Below are 26,697 nucleotides of genomic sequence, written 5' to 3' on the forward strand. Positions count from 1 at the left end.
TTTAGAGGGGTAATTTTTAAAATTATTTATCTTTCTCAACTGCAATGGAAATGAATGATACCCAAGACTGAGAAGTTTAAGATCAACAAAAAGCTCTACTTTAAGGAATTTTTAGGTACCTGAACACCAATCATCCAATGGTCTCTGTTAATCAAGTATTTTTAAGTTAGACTATTTTATTCTTTGACCCATAAAATATTTTTAATCAATCTTTCCAAATGAAATAATCAAATGTCAAGATAATGATTTATCTATGATGATGCTCAGAACATGATTTTATAACAGTAAAAACAACAGCCTAAATGTTCAACAGTAGAGAAAATGCTAAATCAATAAATATATATTCAGATAATGAATTGGCTTTGAAGAATTTTAGTAATATGGAAAGTGCATTAAGTACAACAGTGTGATCTCAACTTTATTTTGAAAATAGATCTGTAAATAAATAGGAAAGTGAATTTTAAAAAGTGTACAACAAATATTTCAGAAGTTTTAACACAAAAACTATTTTTGGATTATGAGATTAGGTGTTTTCCTCCATCATTCCTTGTATTTTTTCAAAATACTCAATTTCTCTAGAATGAACATTTTATACTATGGTATCACCTTTACAATAAAAAAAACTTTTTATTTTTTTATTTTTAAAGATTTTATTTATTTGACAGAGACACAGTGAGAGAGGGAACACAAGCGGGGGCGGGTGGGGGAGGGAGAAACAGGCTTCCCGCCGAGCAGGGAGCCCGATGTGGGACTCGATCCCAGGACCCTGGGACCATGACCTGAGCCAAAGGCAGACGCTTAACGACTGAGCCACCCAGGCGCCCCAAAAAATACTTTTTAAATTATGTTTTTATCCTTCAAACTATACTTAGAAGAATGTGAGGCTATCATTACTACAAATACTAAATAAAAAAGAGGACAACTAAGTAACTACCTTTGTTTGCCTCCTTCTCCACCAATTCTATGTCAGTTCTGTGTTTAGAAGAAAATTTAATTTTAAAGATTTTTATTATTTCCCAGGAAGTCATATGAACCATAGACAACATAAATTATCAAGCTACTCTAGTACAAAAAATTATTTAAAAAAGTAATACCCTCCTTCTCAGGCTATGCTAAAAAGCAGCTATAAAATTCTAATACTTAAAATTTTAAAATACCTTCATAAACATGTAATATGCTTTGAAAGTTGCTACGAAAAAGTTATTAAATACTACCTAGAAACCTTGGCTAGTTGACTGCTGAAGTGCTGAAACACGTATTTCAACAAAAAGGTGTTTGCTCAGTTAAATTTATTATAATAAAGTGTTATAAGACAGAAAAGTCTAAATTTCAGAGACGGTTTTTAAAATAATGCAAAAATGCATGACTTACAGCACAATATTTTTAAATGTTTACAATTTTTACCATTAAGGAACAATGGACAAATAATATTTTTTAAACATTCCATCATAAGTTAAATTCACATTCTTAAAAGACACAACCTTCTGCAGTTTTCTCTTTCAACAATGCAAGTGATATGTTCATAAGATGAACTGTTAACATGAATAATGGATGAGATTATTTTCACTTAATAGTAAATGAGTATAGGTGGATGGCTGTACTTAGCAAAACAGTTCCACTGTGGAAATGTCTTACCTGCTTATTAAAATTGCCCTTTTTAAGAGGAGAGAAAACAATTCCTTTTGAGTTCTGTTTTGAACACAGACTCTCTCTCCTGGAAGTAAGATCTATTAAGTTCACCTTTAAGTTTCAGACAATTTCTTTTTTTTTTTTTTTTTTTTTTTTTAAGATTTTATTTTTAAGTAATCTCTACACCCAATGTGGAACTCAGAACTCACAACCCCGAAATCAAGAGCTGCTTGCTCCACCGAGTGAGCCAGCCAGGCGCCCTCAGACAATTAATTTCTAGTGTTACCTGAAGACTAATGATATCTGCATCACAGTTAACAATTTCTTCCATAATTCCCTTTTTCCTGTATTCCCAGTTTAATGCCCAGGATGGGCAATAGCCGTATAGCTGCCGGGTGGCGTATTTATCACATAACACATTGTAACACATAACCGTGAATGATGCTAAGAAGTGGGAGAAAAAAAAAACAAAAGACAAAAGGGAGAAAATTAGGCAAGTTTCTCAAAAAGAAGTATCATGTGTATACCTGCACAAGCACAGATGGCACACAAACCTATCCCAAATATCATCATTGTGAAATGCCTTTTCGGCAAAATTCTGTTAACTATATCTACTAAGACCTCATTGGAGTCCATCACATCAAAGTTCTTTCACTAGAATTAGACTTAGAGTTCATATTTTAGATTTTTAGGAAATTTATTTTAATAAAAATTCAAATTATAAGTCAGAATGCTAATTTTCTGCACATAATTTTTTGAGCAAAGCTCTATATAAGTGGAACAAAAGTGATTTTTACTTTTGTTCATTAAAAGACTCTAACTTCATCAATTTTTATTAACAAAATACCCACTATTTAATACTTTTGGGAGCCTCTTACTGCTCTTATTGCTTTAAGCCAGAAGGATATGGACTAACAGAAGTTTAGTTATAAGAGAATCCTTTTTGCCAAATCATATAATCACTTCTGAAACTGAATTCTCATTTTAAAATGCCCTTGAACAATAAAAGAACTGTGAACAGGAGAACAAAGTTTATAGCCTTGCTACCCAAAAATGTGCTCGAAGACCAAGAGCATCAGTTATCACCTAGGAACTCAAAAATGCAGACTCTCTGGTACCACAAAGACCTACTAAGTCAGAACCTGCAGGCTGACAAAATCCCCAGGTGATTCACATGGACATTAGTTTGAAAAGCCCTGATTTTTATCAGTAATTCTCTATCCATGCTGCCCATTAGAATCACTCTGTACAGTGTTTTTTAAACGTGCTCATATCCAGGGATCTGCTCAAGACGAAATAAGTTAGTGTACTCAGGGTCTAGATATTAGTATTTTTAAAAAGCATCCCAGATGATTATAATGGGCAGGGATGGTTGTGAATCACATACTTAAATAAAAGGTGAGGAATCCAAATAATGAAGTAATAATATTTGATTGAAGTTGGTTAAGATTCAGATAATGGGGAAAGTATTAAGAGAAACTCAGTTCAATGGTCCCCTGGGGATCCAACTGCAGGCCATTTTGTACACTCTTCACTTTTTCACTATCTGGTACTGATTCTTACAGACAGTTTTGTAGCTATAAATCATAAGTTATTATACACATCTCCCTACTCACCAGAAGTAAAAGCCATTTTACTTAGCATCAGATTCTACTTAGGAAAGTACAACACACCCCAAGGAAAATCCATACTGTTTTTTCAATAAGGAAAACCCAAGAACACATTACTTTGAGAATTCAACAAGTGATGAAATCATGTTTCTGTTGTTCTTTTTCTTAATGAAAATGTACATATGCAGTATTAGGAAAGCTTTTCTTCAAGATTATGTTCACTAGTGCTCGAGAGAGGATTACTTTGAAGAACCATAAAATGGCGTTTTTAAAATCAGAAAGGGAACAACTAATTATGCATTAGGGAAGGCTAAACAAAATAAATCCACCTAAGTTAAGGCTTTGAAGAAAACCTTAAATATTCCTTTTACTCAGACCATCAATGTGCATCCTGTTAATAGAAGTGTTGCTCATAATGGAGCACTGACACAGTGCCTCCTAGAAAGGCTGATCCTGTGACTCTAAGAGTGTGCTAGTTTTAAAATTACTGCCTCTGGAAGACACAGAAATGTACTGTATATGCTGTTATTTCTCAGTGTTATTAAAATGCAAAAGAACCATGAAGATGTTACACTTCCTACATTTCCCAATTTCAAAGCAAATAATTTTTTCTGAATCCTCTTACTTTAAAAAAGTACACAAACAGAAGGACTTTAAAAGTACGTAAGTTCTGTGATTTACCCTTTAAAAATTACTAAGTTGTCAGTATTCAGTGACTGATCCAACCTTGGTATTAAAACAATAAAATTCTCATTTGTTAATTTTAAAATGAAATTAGATATAATGAAAACTTACTCTTGTGATTAAAAAGAAGGCATTTGGAGAAATACTAATTCACAACTTAAGTAGAATTCCCAATCCTAAAATGTCTAATAAGCAGTAAGAAGCACTATAAATGATGTCAAATCATTACTAGTCTCCACAAAGAGATAAAGGTTTATATTTTCTATATTACCGCAGTTCTAGAAATGCTAAACTATATCCTTAAATTGCTCACTCACACTCTACCATTTCTACACCATTGGCCTGGTATCATACTTTGTTTCCAATATTGCAAATACAGACTCAGTCTAAATTATTCTTTCACAAGTGTTACCACTCTACCCACTGAAGAAAGATAAAGTGCTCAAATAGTTTAAAATTTTCAGAAAATTCATTATTTTTCATTTTTTCTTTTTAAGTCACCCAATACCCTGTGTGAAGAGGCCATTTGGAAGGCTTTATTTTCTTATTTGGAAGGCTTTATTACAAGGAATAATTGTAAAACTAAGAGCTACATCATTGTGAAAGATAGAGGAGAATCCTACACACGGCCTTAAAGTGGGTTTTATACTTTCAAATCTGTCAGTATTTTTTGAAGCTCATCTACCTTGTGGACATAAAATGAAGACTAGTTATAATTGTATTCACAAAGCCCAAATGGCATTTCAAGTATTTCTGAAAAAAATCAAAGAAAAATAAGAAAAACTATTTACCTGATGGCAGAATTTGGTCTCGTTCTTTTAATGTAATCCATGGCCTCGGAGGAAGCTGCTCTGGATGAACTGGGGGGAGGAAAAATCTTTTTTAAATATAAGTTAATTTCATGTGCTTCTAAAATCAGTATCATTTACTTTATAATGTAAAACCAACTTCTGTTTTCTCTTCTGCTATAATGGCCCACAACTGACTTAAAAATCTAACACTGAAATATAAAGAAGATTTAGAAGCCAAAGGAAGTTTAAGCAGACCTATGCAGAAAACACATAACGAACATATGAAAAGAACATTAGGAAACTCATTATTGGCATTTCCATTTACACACTATTTATGAGAAGTACCTATTTAAAACCTTAAATAAGATCAGGGCGCCTGGGTAGTTCAGTTGGTTAAGCACCCAACTCCTGATTTCAGCTCAGGTCATGATCTCAGTGTCTTGGAATGAGCCCAGCCATGGGCTCTACTCTCAGCAGGGAGTCTGCTTGGGATTTTCTCCCTTTCCCTCTGCCCCTCCCCCTGCTCTCACTCTAAAATAAATAAAAATCTTAAAAAAAAAAAAACAAAAAACAAAAACCACAACCTTAAGTAAACTCTTATGTCTTAATTACAAATGTAAACAATGTAAATTTCCCTGCTGGGAAATCAAAGCTATGTGAAATTCCAAAATACTAATAAACTGAAATATTCAAATATCTTTAAAATAGAAAAAAACACATGTGAATGCATAATAGAAATTAATGAATTTTATAATGGGGCTTTCATTTCCTAATTTTAAACTTTATTTTATAACATCCATGTAAAACAAGAGATTAGAACTACATTATACAGAAAAAAGGAAGGCCCTGGTTAAACATTAATTCCTCAGATATGGTTATCAATACCACTGAACTAAAAGCTACCCAACTATCAGATGAGAGAAAATTCACTAAGTTAAGATTTAACTTCGCTTTTACTTTTTCCTTTTAAGAACACTAACAATTACAGGACAATTAGATTCTAAGTTTGCAGATTTTCCCAGGGAATGCAGTGGCTGAGAAATGTATTCCTTTAAAACAAAACTCTTATCTTCATCCAGCCACAGAAATTTTGCCCAGAGTATTTAAGATCTTTAAAAGTTTCACTTTACTAACCATTTTGGTGTTCCAAAAGCCTATCTAAAGGATGCATGTTTTAACATCCATACTTTTCACAACGTGGAATGAACATTATTTTGCATAGTCCATATCTTGACAGGAAAGGAATGAAGGTTATCATAAGATGACAAACCATCCAGCTGAATCAACATATTGAATCCTGGAAAAAATCATGCCTGCCAGGAGTGCCATGTCACAATCATGACAACTATCTAAAAAATGGGAAGCCCAATATATAAATACAATGAAGTGTAAACGAACTTTCTAGCTGTTGGGTTCCTTATCAGCAAATGGTTAAAAATTCAGAAATCAAAAAATCCTCAAAATAAAATAAGGTGATGCTGACATTCTGGTGCTTCCCAAAACTTTACTAATATATTTTAATTAATACATCACAATATACCAGTATAAGTAAAATGCATAGTATTCACCAACAATACCCAAAGAGCCAAAAACCTATGAAAAAACACTGTATCTCACCAGTAACCAGGAAAAATAAAAAGATGAGAGAGCATGTTTTTATCCAGGTTGTCCCCCAAATTTTAATATATCCAGAACTGATGATGGTGATAAGATATGAATACTTGCATATATAGCTGGTAAGAATATAAACTGGGAGCTATCTGGGAGGACAAGCTGGATCATCTTTTAAAATTTAAACATCCATGTCCCTGTGACTCAGCAATTCTATTTCCTGGGATCAGCCCTATCTCCTTAAAGAAGCATTCAAATAGATATTACACTATTGTTTATAACAGCAAAAACAAGGGTAAATGGCTAATATCCATTTTACAGAAGTCTATGCTATAGTTTAAGAAAAAAAGGATAGATACATGTGTGCTAAAGTGGAAAGCTATAGAAGAAATACTGAGTGAAAACAACTAGAAATATACAATGATGAGGCGCCTGGGTGGCTCAGTCAGTTAAGCAGATGACTCTTGATTTCAGCTCAGCTCATGATCTCAGGGTCCTCGGATTAAGCCCTGCATTGGGCTCCCCGCTCAGCAGGGAGTCTGCTTGAGGATTCGCTCTCTCTCTCTCTCTCTCTGCCCCTCTCCCTGCTTATGCATGCACTCTCTCTCAAATATATACATCATGATAAAATAGAATATGTTTATTAGAAAACATTTTAAAAACACACATGAAAAGTAGTATCATAACATTTCTACCGGTATAATTTTTATATGTAAATGTCTATCAAAATATCTACAAGAACACACACCCAACTTACAAGTGTGTTTACTTACCATAGAGGGGACACAGAATTAAAGATATTGGTCAAAGAAAATTTTAGTCTTAACAGGAATTTTTATAAGGAGAATAATATATTCATGTGTGACATATACTTAAAATTAATGTTTTTTAAGATGAAACTGCAATGTCAGTGATATGACAAACCATCAAATAAAGACTGTTTAACAGATATATATATGGTCCTAGACACAGTACTAGAATTTGAATCAATATGGAAGTCTGTTCTCATGAACAGAAGAGACAGCAGTTAACATAGTAATATGTCTCTCAGGATCATACCTAAAATGTGATAGAACAGTAATCCTCCCATTTTTATCTCCCATACATGCCCCACCAGGTGCCAGACAGTACTGCCACCAGCCCTGGAGCCATGAGGAACAGATTGGGGGCAGGGAGTAGGGCAGCAAGAAAATCCTGATTTCTCTGGCCAGTGAAGCCAAAAAGGAGACGTACGGCAAGCATTAGGTGGGAAACACACTTAGTGGCAGTGGTAATCCAACATGCTAATGGCAATCTCTCTAACAGAGCCCGAAGAGAGACAACCCATCCCAACACTCCAGTAACCAGCAGCATTGGGCCTGGTTTGCCCACAGTAAGGGTGTCAGCTGAGCCTGGAAGAGCTGACAGAACCCACATGCTAAACCTAAACTGGGCAACTGCCTGCTAAAATTGAGATTTAATTTTAAAAGGATCAACAGTCTCCAAATATAACATTCAAAATATCCAGGATACACCTGAAAATCATTGGTCATACCAAAGACCAGGAATTATCACAAATTAAATGAGAAAAGACTATCAACAGAGACCAACACAGAGAGGATTCAGATGTTGAAACTGACAGAGATTTTAGAGCAGCCATCATACAGCTGCTTCAAGAAGTAATTACAAATTCTCCTGAAACAAATGAAAAAATAAAAAGCCCAAAGAAGCGTAAGTTCTACTTTTTGAAAAGATCCAAAATGAAATTACTCAACTGAAAAACACAATAATCAAATAACAAAACTCACCAAAAGGGCACAAAAATAAAGATAACCAAAAAAAAAAAAGAGTGAATCTGAGTATTTCATTTGAACAGTTAAAAGGAAAATAAACTGGGGGGGGGGGAATGAACAGAGCTTGAGAGACCTGTGGAACTGTTAACAAAAGCTCTATGACTCATATCATCAGAGTCCAGAAGGAAGAGAAGAAAGAGCATGGGCTTAAAAAGTATTCTAAGAGATAATGGCTAAAATGTCTCAAATTTGGTAAATGACATAAACCTACAAATTCAAGAAGGTGAGCAAACTTCAAGTAGAATAAACCCAAAGAAGTCCACACCAAGACACATCATAAACTGCTGAAAACTAAAGACAAAAAAAAAAATCTGAAAAATATCAAAGAGAAAAGACACATTACCTATCAGGGAACAATGGGTTTCTTTTCTGAAACCATGGCAGCCAGAGGAAGTAGCCCATTTTCAAGTGCTGGAAGAAAAGAACTGTCAAGCCACAAATTCTGTATCCTGCAAAAGTTCCCTTCGAAATCAAGGGGAAATTGGGGCACCTGGGTGGCTCAGTCGGTTAAGTGTCTGCCTTTGGCTCAGGTCATGATCTCTGAATCCAGGGATCCAGTCCCTGCTCAGCAGGGAGTCTGCTTCTCCCTCTCCCTCTGCCCCTCCCCCTGCTTGTGCTCACTTTCTCTCTCTAATAAAGTCTTTTAAAAAATTAAAAAAAAAAGAAATCGGGGGAAATAAAAATGTTATAAAAGAAAAACCATGAAACTTTGTTGTTAGCAGACCTGCCCTTAAAAAATGGCTAAAGGAAGCTCTCTAAACAGAAAGGAAATAATAACAGAACTAGAACATCAAAAAGTAAAGAACAAGCAGTAAAATTAGGGGTAAACGCAATGGATTATCCTCTCCACATGAGCTTCTTAAATCATATCTGAGAGTTAAAGCACAAATTATAACATCTGTGTGGTACTCTGTGTAGGTAGAGGAAATATTGGAGACAATTACATTTTAATAAAAGTGGGGAGTATGAAGGCACATAAATGGAAGTTAGGCAGCAATAATGCACTTGAAGTGATAAAACCATTATCAGTAGACTATGCTAAATATGTATGTTGTGATATCTAGACCAACCACTAAGAAAAGAATTTCAATTCAGAACTCTAGGTTTCCCTTCTTTTCACTACATCTGTATCTTTGGGGTAAATGCCCAGTAGTGTAATTGCTGGGTCATAGGGTAGCTCTATTTTAACTTTTTGAGGCACCTCCACACGGTTTTCCAAAGTGGCTGTACCAACTTGCATTCCCACCAACAGTGTAAGAGGGTTCCCCTTTCTCCACAACCTCTCCAACATGTTGTTTCTTGCCTTGTCAATTTTTGCCATTTGAACTGGTGTAAGGTGGTATCTCAATGTGGTTTTGATTTGAATATCCCTGAGATGCCCTTCAACAGACGAATGGATGAAGAAGATGTGACCCATATATACAATGGAATATTACTCAGCCATCAGAAAGGATGAAAACCCAACTTTTACATCAACATGGACGGAACTGGAAGAGATTATGCTAAGTGAAATAAGTAGAGAAAGTCAATTATCATATGGTTTCACTCATTTGTGGAACATAAGGAATAGCATGGAGGACATTAGGAGAAGGAAGGGAAAAATGAAGCAGGGGGACATCAGAGGGGGAGCTCTATGTCAGATAAATGAATAAAATCTTAAAAACAACAACAACAACAACACAAAAAAACACCAATCTCAAATATACTCTTCCAAATAACAGAAAATAAATTTTATGATGCCAGTATAATCTTTATATTAAAACCTGACAAGGATATTCAAGAAAGGAAAATTATTGGCCAATCTCACTCAAACTCACATGCAAAAAAATCCTAAGTAAAATATTAGCAAACTGAATAAAGGGATATATAAAAATACTATATTACAACCTACTTGAATTTAAGAATACAAAGGTGGTATAACATGAAAAATAAATACATTTACCAAATTAGCAGAATAAAGGACAGAAAATATATGCTCATCTTAATAGAGAAAGAGCATTTGATAAAATTAAACATTTGTTCATACTAAAAAATTAAAAACATAGAAGGAATAGGAGAATAGAATAGGAATAGAAGAACAAGCTAGGAACAGAAGAAAACTTATCTGATAAACTTCCTTAACGTTAACTATGTAAAAATTATGGTGAATGTCACATTTATTTGTAATTATTAAAAGCTAATAAATTTTGAAATTAGACAAATTATCACTACTTTTAGTTAGCATCTACTGGTGATTTTAGCAAGGGCAATAAGGCAAGAAAAAGAAATAAAAGATACAAGAATTAGAGAGTAATAAAAGTGTCATTATTCACAGATGATACAATTGTAGAAACTGAAATAAAAATACACTAGGATTAAAAAGAGTTTAGCAAAGTGGCTGAATATGTATTTACCAAAGGCATTTACAAGTGTTCAGCAAGGTACCTAAATACCAATAAATATACAAAACCCAATTATATTCCATAAATAAGCAATAATAATCTTATTAAGATTCATTTCCAAAAAGACTGTTTATGAGGGCATCAAAAAAGTCAATACCTAGAATAAATGTAATGAAAACTGTGAAGACCACTACACAGAAACCTAAAACTCAATCCTGGGAGAAATTAGAGAAAGCACAATAAATCAACGAATAACCAACATTGTTAGGTTAGAAAATCCAGTGTTGTAAACATGTCAATTCTTTCCAAAGCAACCTATAGATTCAATATATTCTCAACCTTAATCCCTACCTTTTGGGGAGGGGAGAAATTAGAAAAGCCAATTCCAACAATTTTAATGAAAATACAAGGTAAAGGAAGCATGGGGCAAAACTAGCTTAGACTTTAGAATCAAATCAAGAGGGGAGACTTACTCTACTGAATCTTAAGACATTTTATAAAAATACCATAATTAAAGACACTGTTATATTGCCATAAAGACTACTAGAAATGAGGGCGCCTGGGTGGCTCAGTCGTTAAGCATCTGCCTTCGGCTCAGGTCACGATCCCAGGATCCTGGGATCGAGTCCTGCATTGGGCTCCCTGCTCAGCGGGGAGCCTGCTTCTCCCTCTCCCACTCCCCCTGCTTGTGTTCCCTCTCTTGCTGTGTCTCTCTCTGTCAAATAAATAAATAAAATCTTTAAAAAAAAAAAAAAAGACTACTAGAAATGAATAGAGAATACAAAACGTCAGAAATAAACCCATACATACAATGACAATTTATGACAAAGATGACACTAAAAAACAGTAATGAAAGGACAGTCTTTTCAATAAATGGCTCAAGGTCAGTTTAATCTATTATCATGAAAAAGTTATGAAAATTGACTCCTGTGTTACACAAATTGCAATTCTAGGAAGATACTAGCTTTAAATGTTACAAGTAAAAAATGGAATTTTTAGATACAGGAAAATATATCCTTGAGCTTGAGGTAGAGAAAAATTCTTAAACAGGACACAAAAGCAATACCGTACTAGAAAAGATCAATAAATTCAATTATTTAAGATGTTTTCTGTTCATCAAAAGACAAATTAAGAAAGAGGAAAGGCAAACAATAGCATGGGAGAAGATACTTGCAATATATACACCAACAAATGTCTTCTATCTAAAGTATAGAAGAACTCCTTAAAAATTACACACACATACACCCCACATACATGCCGTATGAATGATCAAGTGGCTACATCTATTTAGACAATGAAGATATGTATTTTTAAAGCAGGAAGGAAATAGCGTACACATACTATATATATACACACACAAACACTATATATATATATATATACACACTATATATATATATATATAAATATACACACACACACATATAGCTAAATTAAACTCTTAGCCATATATTCTTAATTTATTACTAAAAGGACCCCTTAAGTTTATTATCTCTCTCCCATCAATCAAATTTTAGTCTTTATAGCCAAAAAATTTTAGAGGATATTAATTTAGTTTTACATTATTGTAAATATTACTATTTTAAAAAAATTTTGTATGTAGGTGTCTTCTATAATGGAGAGAATTAAAAAGAGTACATATCCTGTAAATAAAGATTAAATTCCACCCTTTTCTTTAAAAAAAAAAAAAGAGTATAGACAACATACTGTGATGATGGCCTCATGCTAGAATCTAGATCTCTCTCACTGTTTCAGGATTCTGTATTTTAGAAAGACATTATTCCAAGAAAAAGATCTGAATTTAAGCATCTACATACTTTGAGTGTAGATACATACATACATATTTTGAGTGCTTAAGCAAAAAAAAAAAAGGTTTTAAGTCAAATACTTAAAAGATTCCTTATATAGAAAAATTTCCATTTGGAATATAACTATTTTAGTCAGATAGCTCTAGTGTTCTTGATCAAAATCCTGCTTGCAAAATTTCACAACTGTGTAGTGAATCAAACTAATAATATCATGCACAAAAAATGTGTACAGTGTATGGGATCCACGTAATCTCCATCAAATTCAAACAATTAATAACTATGTATTTGTGATTAAGAGCAAGAGAATCTTGGGTTCACAGCTCTGGCATTAACCAGCTATGTTAACTTGGGAAAATTAATTTATTCTCCCAATCTCAGAACTTGCATCTGTAGAATACCAGTAAAAATTGGGACCTCTTAGGTTCTTAGAAAAATTAAATGAGATAATGTAATTAAAGCTCCTAATATATTGCTTGGTAAATAGAAAGCACTCAGTATATGAAAAGAATGTCCCATAATAGGAAGAATTCTAAAACTATGAGAAGTTATTAGAAAAAAAAAAAAAGTCAGATGCTCTTAAGCAACATGTGACATATTAGCTAGTAGTAATACACGTAGAGTTCACTGACTAATCATTAAGAGTTACCTGCAATGGGGCACCTGGGTGGCTCAGTCGTTAAGCGTCTGCCTTCGGCTCAGGTCATGATCCCAGGGTCCTGGGATCGAGTCCCACATCCGGCTCCCTGCTCCGCGGGAAGCCTGCTTCTCCCTCTCCCACTCCCCCTGCTTGTGTTCCTGCTCTCGCTATCTCTCCCTCTGTCAAATAAATAAATAAAATCTAAAAAAAAAAAAAAAAGAGTTACCTGCAAGATTGTCAAGCATGAAGTTCAGTAGCTTTCGGGTTCCATCTGGGTCCTGGTATAAATTGAGAATATCCTGTGATAAAGGATTGCCTAAAGCAGAATAAAAAAATAAAATCTGTAAGACTTAACAACTGTAAGACCAGACAAATGTACACAATAAAATACTAATTTTGTAAAGTGAATTTTAAAGTATTTAGTCGGTTACATAAATTTAAAGAAATTATGTGAATCTAAAGAAATACTGTTAAGATCGTCGTAAGATTTCAAAAATGTTCTTTCTCGATTTCACTGTTTATACTATATATCTACAAGTTGTTTGCCAAAATCACATATATAAACGTACTTATTAATCTTAGTCAATTCTGAAGTAATATCACAATTCAACACCCTGAATTAACCTTTGTAAGTTCTACATTATTCTTTGAAGACAAAACAGTCCTATATGAGAAAGAATGAATGCTATCATAAAAAAAAAAAAAGGGAGGGTCTTCCTAGTTAGAATATTTATATTACATATGGAGAAAGGAAGACATTTCAAGTGAAAAGAAAACCTTGTACAAACATGAGTTAGTGAAATGTGAGAAGAAAATAAGAATTTTTTCATTATGGTGATCAGGAATATCTGAGTACTAACAGTACAGATGTATCAAATATAAAAAAAAAAAAAGCTATTGTTAACAGTCTATATATTCCCTTAAGAAATAAAGGAGGAATTTGTTGAGACAGGCATGAAACAACAGTCTTGCAAACAGATTTCAAAAGACAAAAACCATGGAACTTCCAGAAACAAAGGTTTTAACTACTGAAGCAAACAAAATCTTCAACACACAAACTCAGCAGAATGGCTAAAATTTAAAAATATTGACCAGAAAGTGATTAAAAAAAAAATGTAGAGTACTTGGAACTCTCATATTGCTGGTATATTTCAACTGTGGTGAAAATCTGGTTGGCAGTTTCCAATTCACTTGAAAGAGAAAAAGGAAATTTCCTGGTGTGACAAAAATGCTCTATATCTTAAGGTAGGCAGTGGTAACACGTGTATACTTTTATCAAAATTAGTCACAGTACGTACTAAAACATTTCGTATTTTACTATATATAACTATAACTCAAAGTATTAGGGGGAAAAAAACTATGATCAATGAGTTAGGCAGTACATCAGGCACAACTAAAAATAAAATTAGTGAAGAGAAAAAATACATTCAAAGAAACTACCAAAAATGCATCACCAAGAGTCAAAAAGATATAAAGTAGGAGACAGTAACAGATATGTGAGTTAGATAAGAAATCTTAACATATATTAAATTAGAGCTCTAGAAATAGAGAACAGGAGTTGGGTCTCTGGCTCAACATATAAAGAACTCCACAACTGAAGTCATAAGGCAAACTGCTGCCCTGAACACAAACAAGCAGATATAGAAAATCACAGCCGAGTGGCAGCAAAAGTCCGGATACAAAAGCCCAGAAATGGAACTAGTATCAGTTAGCACACTTTGAGTCATAACTGACAAACTGGTGGAGGCTTGGAGAAAATTAGCTTGAGAGTTAAAAAAAAAAATCAAAGGGACCCAATCTTAGGAGCCTCTAACACTTCCCTGAGTTTTATCTCCAAGAGCCCCACCAGGTTTTTAATATAAAGACTAGAAAAAAATTCCCCTTGTGCTTCTGGTGGGAAAGCGGGGGGGAGGGGGTAATGCTCTCCTTAACAAGTCCTGCATGCAAGGAAAACTTTTTACCAGAATATAATCAGGTGAGGCTTTACCATTTAACTTCAAGTAAATACCCCACACTCCAGCCCCCTCTAGCCTGATTTGGGGCAGAGAGAGTAGAAAGGAGCATATCTAACTCAAAGGCCCATTAAAAGACTGAGACCTAACCATAAAACTACAGGACTCTTCCTCTCTTTCCACATCTTACAACCACTTCAGTATTGCTCCTGTGTAATAAGATGATTATGGTAAATGGAACTATAAGCCTCAGAGTCTCTGGGAAAACCCAAAGGCAACAGAGGAGATAAAAACAAGAAAAATGAAGGAAATTTTAGACTCTGATATACAACAGCAGCAAACAGTAAACACAGCCTAAGTCCTAGCCAGAAAGAGAGTTTGGAAAGAAGTGAGAAGATGCATTATTTAAAAAGAAAAAGGCTGCAAACTTTTAAAAGATAAACTTTTTAAAAATGAATAAACTAATGAAGTGGGGGAAATCGGAGGGGGAGATGAACCATGAGAGACGATGGACTCTGAAAAACAAACTGAGGGTTCTAGAGGGGAGGGGGGTTGGAGAATGGGTTAGCCTGGTGACGGGTATTAAAGAGGGCACGTTCTGCATGGAGCACTGGGTGTTATGCACAAACAATGAATCATGGAACACTACATCAAAAACTAATGATGTAATGTATGGTGATTAACATAACAATAAAAAAATTAAAAAAAAAAAAGAATTCAAACTGGGGAAAAAAAAAAAAAAAAGAATAAACTGACCCAAGCAGCACAATGTATACAAAGAAGTATATGAAAGGACTTCATTTTACTTTGTACTGCAAACTAAAGAATGCCAATTGCAAGTAGAAAACTATAAAACCTATTAAGGAAAATAACCAATTACTTAAAACAAAACCAAAACAAAAAACATGGTAATGGCAATCAAATTCATTAGCAAGAATGGAAGCTGGAATACAGTGGGAGTATTTTCAAAGGGTACAAAATGGTATTCAAGACTTCAACACTCCTCCACTAGTTAACAAAAAAGTAAACAAAGGAAGTAAAGATGGAGATCAGAAAAACACGCCAACCAACTTGACCTGATATTTATGTAATACTGTACTCAAAAAGAGGAAAATATACAAACTTTTCAAGTGTACAGGAACATTTCACCAAGACAGACCATATTCTGGGCCAGAAAAACTGTAACATGTTTAAAAGAAATGAAATCAGAGCATACTGACCATAAAAAAAAAACCAGAAAACAACAACAGAGAACTAGAAAATCTCCAAGTACTTTGAAATTAAACATCATACTTCTAAGTAATCTATGGGTTAAAGACAAAGTCACAAAAAATTTTAATTTAAATGAAAATACATTATCAAAATTGTAAGATGAACCTAAGTCAGTGTCTAGAGGGAAGTTTATAGCATTAAATCCTTATACTGGAAAAAAAAATCTAAAATCAATGACTTAACTTCCATATTAACAATCTTAAAAAAGAAGAGCAAATGAACCCCAAAGAAACCAGAAAGAAATAATAAAGAGCAGAAATCGATAAAATTTACAACCAAAAACATGAGCCTACTACTGAACCTAAACATGGTACTTCGAAAAAGAGACAAAAAAAATTGATAAACCTACACTTGATCAAGAAAAAAAAAAAGACACAACTCAATAAATACCAAGAATTAAATAATAGATCTTGGGACATCAAGACAGGGAATACTAAGAAAACTTTGTTCTTAAGTTCAATAACAGAAAAATGACCAAATTCCTTGAAAGAAAATATCACACCTCACTCAAAAAGAAATGGATAGAAAACTCAGCCAAAAATGGCAGAGTAAGGACCTCCAAAAATGTGCTCCTTCATAAGAGCAAAATGGCAGAATATGGGTAAGGACAGTAATTTGTGGAGTTTTGCCTTCTTCTAGTCCCTCACTGCCAAGGCAGCCTGGCAACCTGGCAACCAAAATTGAGCTAGAGCCTTTCAAAACCTCATTCCCAAAAGTAGCCATTTATCTGACTTGTGTGGTGGCAGTTCCTTGACTCTTGCCAAGTGCTAAAAGCCTTCCACCTGAAGGGGGGAGAGGGTGTAAGGGCATGTTTGAGGAAACTATTACTGGTAAATGATTTAACTTATGGCTGTCTGAGGTCATGGAAACAGGTAAGGCAAACAAAAGACTAACCTAAATGCTTAAAAGAAAAGCTTGGGAGTAAGATGTCACTAAAGGCTTTGAAAAGTTCTGATATATTCCAGGTTATCTAGAAAACTGTAAATGTGGCCAGCTTTGCACATGCTTAGGAAAGACCTAAAAACAGCCTAAGCTCTCACCTCTTCCTCATCTTGAGGCTTGCACAAGTCAGAAGCTGAACACTAAACTGAACAGATTTCAATGGCTCAGTCAGTAGAACATGTAGCTCTTGATCTCAGGGTCATAGGTTCAAGCCCCGTGTTGGGTGTAGAGATTACTTAAAAATAAAATCTTAAAAAAACAAAAAACAAAAAACAAAAACCTACAGAGGCCAAAACGTAGAAGAATGACATATTCAAAGTGCTAAAAGAAAAAAATTGTCAACTAAGAATTCTATATCTAGCAAAAATATCCTTCTTAGATGAAGGAGAAATTAAGACATTCCCAGATAAACAAAAACTGAATGAGTTTGTGACTAGATCGGCACTACAGAAAATATGAAAGGGATTCCTATAGGATGAAATGAAAGGACACTGGATGGTAACTTGAATCCATATGATAAAAATAAAGAGTACCAATAAAAGTAACTACATAGGTATCTATGAAGACAGCATAAATATAATTAGTGGTTTTATCATTTTCAATCTAAGAGACAACTGCATACAGCAAAAATGATAAATCTATGTTGATGGCCACACAATGTACAAAGATAATACTTATGACAATAACAGCATAAATGAGAAGTGAATGGAGCTACAGGTGCAAAGTTTTTTTGTATTATTTAAGTTGATATTAATCCAAATTAAGAATACTATAAATAAGATGTTAATTTCAACCCCCAGAGTAATCACTAAGAAAATAGCTCAATATAATATAGCAAAAGAAAAAAGGGAATGAAATTGGTACACTGGAAAATATTCATTTAACACACAAAAAAAAGGCATTAATTGAGAAGCAGAGGAACAAGAAGGCACTAAGACATAGAAAATAGCAAAATGGCGACAAAAATCCTACCTTATCAGCAAATACATTAAGTATAAGTGGATTAAACTCTGATTAAAATGCAGAGATTAGCAGAATGAATAAAACATAATTCATTATATGCTGTCCACAAAAGATACACTATACATTCAAAGACACAAGTAGATTGAAAGTAAAAGAATAGAAAAATGTATGCCACGCAAACAGAAAAGAGCTAGAGTGTCTATACTAAGAAATGGATAATCTCAATGTCCTTTATCGATGAAAGAAATTGAATTAGTTAAAAACTTTTCAACAAAGATAATTCCAGGTCCATATGGTTTTACTGGAAAATTCTACCAACCATTTAAGAAAGCAGTAATACAAATGTTATGCAAACTATTCCAGAAAAAAGAAGTGTTAGTTACACTTTCGAACTCATTTTATGAGGTCACCAGTATTCTGAAAGCAAAGACATTGTAAGAAAAGCACTACATAATATGGCTTATGATCATTAATGTATAAATCCTCAATAAAATAGTATACATTTAGATATATACTAGTGTATATATTTAGATAATATATCTCAATATATTAGAGTGAGAATACATAATCACCAAGTCATTTTTAAAATGGGAATAGAGGCTGGTTCAACATCTGAAAATCATTAATGTAATTCAACATATAAACAGACTAAAGAAGAAAAGTTACATGATCATCTCTACAGTCACACACAAAGTATTTGACCAAATTCGACTTGCATCAATGACAAAACCTTCAAGCAAATATGAAATAGAAGAAAATTTATTTAACCTGAAAAAGCATCTACCAACAAACTTGTCACTGATATATTAATGGTGAGAGACTGAGTGTTTTTCCCTAAAATTGAGAACAAGGCAAGGATGTGCACTCTCATCACATGTATTTAATACTCTCCTAATACTATCACCAATGTGATAAGGAAACAAATTAAAAGAATATGTAACAGAAAGGAAGAACTGAAACAGTCTCTATTCACAGACTAAAAGTTTGTAAAAGTTTACAAATGTTGAGAGAGACCAGGTCAATATATTTAAAAATCAACTGCATTTTAATTCTATAACATCAATGAGTAACAGGAAATTTAAAAAGCACTACCATTTACAACAGCATCAAAAATATCAAGTATAAATACCGCAAAATATTTATAAGATCCGCATGCTGAAAACTATAAAGCATTAAAGAAAGTAAAGAAGGCCTGCATAAATGAAGAGATATACTGTATTAATAGATTGGAAAACACAATCTTAAGTCTCAAGATTAAGAAACTGAATGAATCTCCTCAGACTGATCTAGGTGTTCATCACAAGCCCGAAAAAAATTTTAGCAGGATATTTTGCAAAAATAATAAGCTGATTTGAAAATTTGTATGGAAATGTATAGCATCTAAAGGTATAAAAGCAAACGTGAAAAATAATCACAAAGTTGGAGATCTCATGCTACATAACCACAGAGTGATATCAAAAGGTAGGATAGTATAATTTAAAAAATCCATAATTACAATATATGTGAGGCAACTGATCTGAACCCACATTAAAAACAAAATAAAGTCAGAATGGATTAAAAACAAAGTCCAGGGGTGCCTGGGGGGCTCAGTCGGTTAAACACTGGACCCTTGATTTCAGCTCAGTTCATGATCTCAGAGTCCTGGGATCGAGTCCCACACTGGGCTCCCCCTGCCTCAGTAGGGAGTCTGCTTGTCTCCCTCTCCCTCTGCCCCTCCCCCTGCTTGCACACGTGCTCTCTCTCTAATAAATCTTTAAAAAAAAAAAAAAGGCAAAGTCCAGCTATATACTATTTGTAAGAGATACACCTAAGCGTAAGTACACAGAAAGGTTGAAAGTAAACAATGAGAAAAGATATATTAGACAAACATTAACCAAAAGAAAACTTGCACAGCTGTAATATTAGACAACATAGACCATAGATAAAAATATTTAACAAGGGAGGAAGAGGCTCACACTACCTAATATCAGATTCTATTCACTAGATGGTTTAGCAATATATACAATACAGCAAATATACAGCAATATATAGGTGTAGGTGATATACCTAATAAAATAATCTCGAAGGATATAAAGCAAAAGCTGAGTGAACTACATGGGGAAATGAGCAAATCCACAATTTTAGTGGAAATTTTAGCATTAATCACCTTAATTACTAAAAGAGCAAAGAGTCAGAAATTTGCAAAGAGATAAAAAATCTGAGCAACAAATTTGACCTAATGGACAAATATATAGACCTGTGCCCAACAATTAGAAAAACAATATTCTTTCTGATGCAGTAAAACATTTACAAAAATTGATCACATACTAGGTCATAAAGAAGAATCAACAAATGTCAAAGAATGGGTTCATACAGGTTACCCTAACTGCGTATAATGCAGTTAACTTTAACGCTAACAATTAAAAAAAATATATATTTAAAATCATGTATGAATGGAAATGTTAAATAATTAATGGGTCAAAGAAGATATGATAACCTATATTAAAAGTACTTAGGCCAAAACAAAAATGAAAATACTTCATATCAAAATTGTGGGATGCAACAACAACAAAAAGAGCCAAATAGGCATATTTATAGCCTTACTTAAATGCTTACATAAAATAAGAAAATCTAAGTATAAACTAAACCATATATCCAACTTAAAAAGAGAAAAAAGGAAAATATATATCTAGACAAAACAGAATAAAGAAACACAGAAATGAACCAGTTTTTGAAAAATAAAAGGCAACATTGATTCAATGAAAATAACATAACTGACAAAATCCCTGGGGAGGCTACACCAGAAAAAAATAGCACAAATAAGCAATGTTAGAAATGAAGAGTGGGTGATACAGCTATAAACAGAACAGAGTCTAAAAATATATCAAGACAATATTACGAACTTTCATGCAAATAAATTTGAAAAATTAAAAAGCTAACAAATTCCAATAGTACACATAGAGTCCAACAGAACTGACTAACAATCGTCAATGGTTTTTGTAACTACAAATATACTGGGGTGGTATTTAAGTATCTTCCACAAAGAAACAACTGGCAATGAGAGTTTTATAGAATTATTCTACCAAAATTTCAAGGAACACATTAGTTCAATCTTATACAAACTCTTTAAGAGAACTGATGCATCATCTATTAGATGCATCTTACTTAGGTCTGTCTTGTTCATGAGCATATGTTTAAAATTCCTAAAATTTTTTTTGTTGGGAGAGGCAGTCCACCAGGGACCTGTGCTTCCCTCTTCATTCCTGGTGAGTGTGACAGATTCTGAGGCCTATGAGTCTGATACTGAGCAGTTTCTATAGCTAGTTATATAGGCAACTAAACAGGTTAAGGCAACCACAGCAATATTTCCATGTAACTCTTTGCCCCCCTGGGGAATCAGAACTAGTTTTTTGCTGCTCACTACAATATTCGGTGCTTGCTTGAAAAGTGCTGGAGTGTTGGACATGAACTACTCAGTTCCAATGCAAACTCACTGTGTACAAAGCACATGTCTGGGCCCATCTTGTTGTCTGAAGTGATACCATTCTTTGTCTCTGACCCAGGAGTCTCATTGTCTTCTGCCACTATCCATCAAACAAAAATTGGCTAACTTATTAACTTATTAGTAGAGTAAAATCTCAGGGCCTTGGGGTGCCTGGGTGGCTCAGTCGTTGGGCGTCTGCCTTCGGCTCAGGTCATGATCCCTGGGTCCTGGGATCGAGCCCCGCATCAGGTTCCCTGCTCAGCGGGTGGCCTGCTTCTCCCTCTCCCACTCCCCTTGCCTGTGTTCCCTCTCTCTGTCTCCGTCAAATAAATAAATAAAATCTTAAAAAAAAAAAAAAATCTCAGGGCCTTCACAGTCCTTGACAAACATTATCAAAATGCACCAGGATGGATTTATCTCAGTAATGCAAGTGAGTTTAAACTGGAAAAAATGGGGGCACCTGGCTGGCTCAGTCAGAAGAAAATCTGACTCTTGATCTCGGGGTCATGAGTTCAAGCCCCACATTGGGTGTAGAGATTACTTAAATAAACTTTAAAAAATGAACAAATAAGTAGGAAAAATGTATAGATATAATTTATTAATCAACCTATGAAATGAGAAAATTATCCCACAATAGATGATGCATTTGATAAAATTCAGCCCTCACATACAGATTAGCAAAACAGAAGAAAACTTCTAGAAACTAAAAAAAATGTGTTTTACCAAAAATACAAAGCAAATATGGAAAAATATTAGAAGCATTTCTTTTAAAATTGGGAATAGAAGCATGCTCACCCAGTATTAATGCTTCTACTCAATGCTGTACTAAACATTCTGGTCAGACATTAAAATAAGAAACATGCACATGAAATGATCATCTGCATATGAAGCCTGAAAAAATTTGCAGACAAATTTTCTGAAAGGTAAGAATTTAACCAAGAAAGCCTACTACAGATCAATTTTTTTCTAACTTGTATTTCTATACCCCAACAACAAATAGGCAGAAAAAGCAAATTTAAAAATAACTGTAATAGGAAAAAAAAAGTATAAGGTACCTATGAAACAAATCCAACAAAAGAAGTGCCTGAGCAAAGATGTGAAGTTATAACATTTTATTTGAAGACATTAAATGAGATCTAAATAAATGAAGATGCCAAAATTCAGATAGGAAGACTCAATATATTAAGATGTCAATTCTTCCTAAATTGTTCTACACATTCAATGCAATTCTGAAGTCCCAAGAGCATTTTTTATCAAACATAACAAGCTGTTTCTTATGCATGAGGTATCCGAGACAGCCAAACTGCCAAGACACTATGAAAGAAAAATGTAAGGGGAATTCCCAAAGCAGATATCAAGTTTTAATATAAAGCCATAATAATGATTATGATAATGTAGTAATTAGTGCAAGGTTCAACAAATTGACTTCTGGATATATAAAATGGAGATACAAAAACAGACCGTGACATAGGTGATAAGTGACTCTGCTGATGATCAGTGGGAGAAGGGAAAACTATTCACTAAATGATAGTGAGACAGTTGATTATTCATAGAAGTGACTACATCACTCCCTAAATGAGACCCGTCATACCATATTAAAAAACCGGTTCCAAAATGGTATTGGAATGCAGCAGATAAACGTAATATTCCCACACCATATACAAAAATGAACTCAAAATGGTTCAATAACCTCAACCTGAAGCCATAAAACTCCTAAAAGAAAACATAGGCAGTCAAGTCTTGGACATGGGTCTTATTACCTTTGTGAAGCTCTCTCCTCAGGCATAGGTAGTAAACGCAATAGGTAAATGCAAAAGAATGAAACTGAACCACTTTCTCACACCATATACAAAAATGAACTCAAATGGTTTAATAACCTCAGTGTTAAGACCTGAAGCCATAAAACTCCTAAAAGAAAACACAGGCAGTCAAGTCTTGGACATGGGTCTTAATATCTCTGTGAAGCTCTTTCCTCAAGCAACGTAAACAAAATAAGTAAAATAAATAACTGGGACTACATCAAACTGAAAAGCTTTTGCACAGTGAAGGAAACCACCAACAGAACAAAGAAACAACTTAATGAATGGGAGAAGATATGTGCAACTGCTGTTATCCATAAAGGGTTAATATCCAAAATATACAAAGAACTCAAATACATCAACACCAAAGAAAATCTGATTAAAAATGGGCAGAGGACCTGAATAGACATTTTTCCAAAAAAGACACACAGAGGGCCGACACACGAAAAGATGCTCAACATCACTAATCATCAAAGAAATGCAAATCAAAACCACAATGAGATATCACCTCACACCAGTCAGGATGGCTAATTTCAAAAGACAGTAACTGGTGTTAGTGAGGATGTGGAGAAAAGGGAACCCTGTTGGTGGGAATGCAAATTGGTACATCTACTATGGAAAACAGTATGGACGTTCCTCAAAAAGTTAAAAACAGAAATCCAATACAATCCAGTAATTCCACTTCTGTGTTATTTACGAGAAGAAAATGAAAACACTAATTCAAAAAGATATATGCAGTCCTATGCTCACTGCAACATTATTCACAATAGCCAAAATATGGAAGCAACCCAAGTGTCCATCCATAGATGAATGGATAAAGAAGATGTAGTGTGTGTGTGTCTATGTATATATACGCGTATACATACACACATATACATACACACAATGTAATATTAGTAAGCCATAAAAAATGAGATCGTGCCATTTCTGACAACGTGGATGGGCCTAGGAAGTATTATGCTAAGTAAAATAAGTTAGAGAAAGACAAATACCATATGATTTCACTCATATGCAGAATCTAAAAAACAAAAACAAATGAATAAACAAAAAACAGAATCAGACCTATAAATACAGAGAGCAAAGTGATGGTTGCCAGATAATTGCCAATGGACAAAATGGGTGAGGACTCCCAGTTATGAATAAATTTAACCAAGGAGGGCGCCTGGGTGGCTCAGTTGGTTAAGCGACTGCCTTCGGCTCAGGTCATGATCCTGGAGTCCCTGGATCGAGTCCCGCATCGGGCTCCCTGCTCGGCAGGGAGTCTGCTTCTCCCTCTGACCCTCCCCCCTCTCATGTGCGCTCTCTCTCTCTCTCATTCTCTCTGTCTCAAATAAATAAATAAAATCTTAAAAACAAAAAAAAGACTCTTGAGATCAAGAGTTACATACTCTATGGACTAAGCCAGACAGGGGCCCATCTAAGTGAAATCATATGGTGTTTGTTTTTCTCTCTCTGATTTACTTCACTTAGCATAATTCCCTCTAGGCCTATCCATGTTTTTGTAAGTGGCAAGATTTCATTCTTTTTTATGGCTGAGTATTATTGCATATATATACACTGCATCTTTATCCATTCATCTATCATTGGTTACTTGGGTTGTTTCCGTATCTTAGCTGTTGTAAAGCTGCAATAAACAGGGATGCATGTATCTTTTTTAAGGTCCTTTTTTTTTTTTTTTTTTTTTAGTATACTTGACACACAATGTTACATTAGTTTCAGGTGGACAACATAGTGATTCAACAACTCTAAGTTATATTGTGCTCACCACAAGTGTAGCTACCATCTGTCACCATGTAACTAAATACCACTGACTGTATTTCCTATGATGTACTTTTTATTCTCCTAACTTAATTCATTCCATATAAATAAATACTTAAAGTGAAAATGAGCAAAAGACATCAACAGCAACTTCAAACAAGAAACATGGCCAATAAATACATGAAAAGGTGCTCAATCTTACGAGCAATTAGGAAAACACAAATTAAGAGAACTAGAAGCTATTTCACACTCAATAACAGACAAAACTTTAAAAAGCTGACAATACTATGTGTTGGGAAGAAGACAGAAAAATGGAAACTATATTACTTTGGGGAGTATATTTTAGTACAACTACTTTGTAAAACATTACGGCATTACCTAATAAAGCTAAGGAAGTACAAGCAGATCTCTACAACCCAACTATTCCACTCCTAGAACTCTATCAGGAGATATGTACAAGAATGTTCATGGCTGCATTGCTTATAGGAGGCAAAAAAAGGGCAAATAATCTAAATATCTACTGTAGAATGAATAATTATACCATATTCATATACCAGAGTACAACAAAGCAATTAAATTACAATTACATGCATGCAGGAACATGGCTGAATCATAAAAACATAAAGCTGAAAAAAAGCAAGTCGCAGAAAATATATTCAGTAGGATTTCATTTATCTCTATAAAGGTTAAAACACTGGTAATAGTTACACATCTGGCACATAGTAGGTGCTCATCAATACCTGTCCTTTGATTGAAAGAAAAGTAAAATAACACCACAAAAGGCAGGATGGTAGTAATCTCTGGGAGAAGGGATGAAAACGTAACCACGAAAAGGCACACATGAAAATTGTAAGGTACAGGGGATCTACACCAACGTGGTGTGATTGTGCCTATTTCCCAATAATCTCACCAACAGTTACTTTATCAGCTTTTTGGAATTTTTCCAATCTAACAAGTAAAAGTTGAGTATAGTTCCAATTTGCATTGTTATTATTATGCATAAGTTGATGAACTTCCTATGTTTTAAAGTCTTGTGTACATCCTCTTATATGAACTATTAATATACTCTCTACTAGATTTTTTTATTATTATTATATTAGTCACCATACAATACACCATTGGTTTTTGATGTGGTGATCCACGATCCATTGTTTTCGTGTAACACCCAGTGCTCCATACAGTACGTGCCCTCCTTAATACCCATCACTGGGCTAACCAACACCTCTCCCCTCCCCTCTAAAACCCTGTTTGTTTCTCAGAGTCCATAGTCTCTCATGGTTCATCTCTCCCTCCAATCCCCCCCATTTTTCCCTTCCTTCTCCTAATGTCCTCCATGCTATTCCTTATGTTCCACAAATAAGTGAAACCATATGATAATTGACTTTCTCTGCTTGACTTATTTCACTTAGCATAATCTCCTCCAGCCCCATCCATGTTGATGTAAAAGTTGGGTATTCATCCCTTCCGATGGCTGAGTATTATTCCATTGTATATATGGACCACATCTTCTTTATCCATTCATCTGTTGAAGGGCATCTCGGCTCTTTCCACAGTTTGGCTATTGC

The 26,697-nt window shown here is 34.2% G+C and overlaps 1 protein-coding gene across 4 annotated transcripts in view; it reads right to left on the reverse strand.

Annotated features, from left to right (window-relative positions):
* The window catches only part of CNOT6L (CCR4-NOT transcription complex subunit 6 like), a 113,115-nt gene that overhangs the window by 31,210 nt on the left and 55,208 nt on the right, over positions 1-26,697 (reverse strand). For all 4 annotated transcript variants that reach the window (XM_036104728.2, XM_036104727.2, XM_036104726.2 and 1 more), the window contains 3 exons: positions 13,210-13,299; positions 4,715-4,783; positions 1,916-2,073 (listed from right to left, as the gene is read on the reverse strand). In XM_036104728.2, coding sequence (XP_035960621.1) covers positions 1,916-2,073; positions 4,715-4,783; positions 13,210-13,299 — 317 coding nt within the window. The remainder of the gene's footprint in view (positions 1-1,915; positions 2,074-4,714; positions 4,784-13,209; positions 13,300-26,697) is intronic.

Source organism: Halichoerus grypus, chromosome 3, assembly GCF_964656455.1.
Source record: "Halichoerus grypus chromosome 3, mHalGry1.hap1.1, whole genome shotgun sequence".
Classification (NCBI taxonomy): domain Eukaryota; kingdom Metazoa; phylum Chordata; class Mammalia; order Carnivora; family Phocidae; genus Halichoerus; species Halichoerus grypus.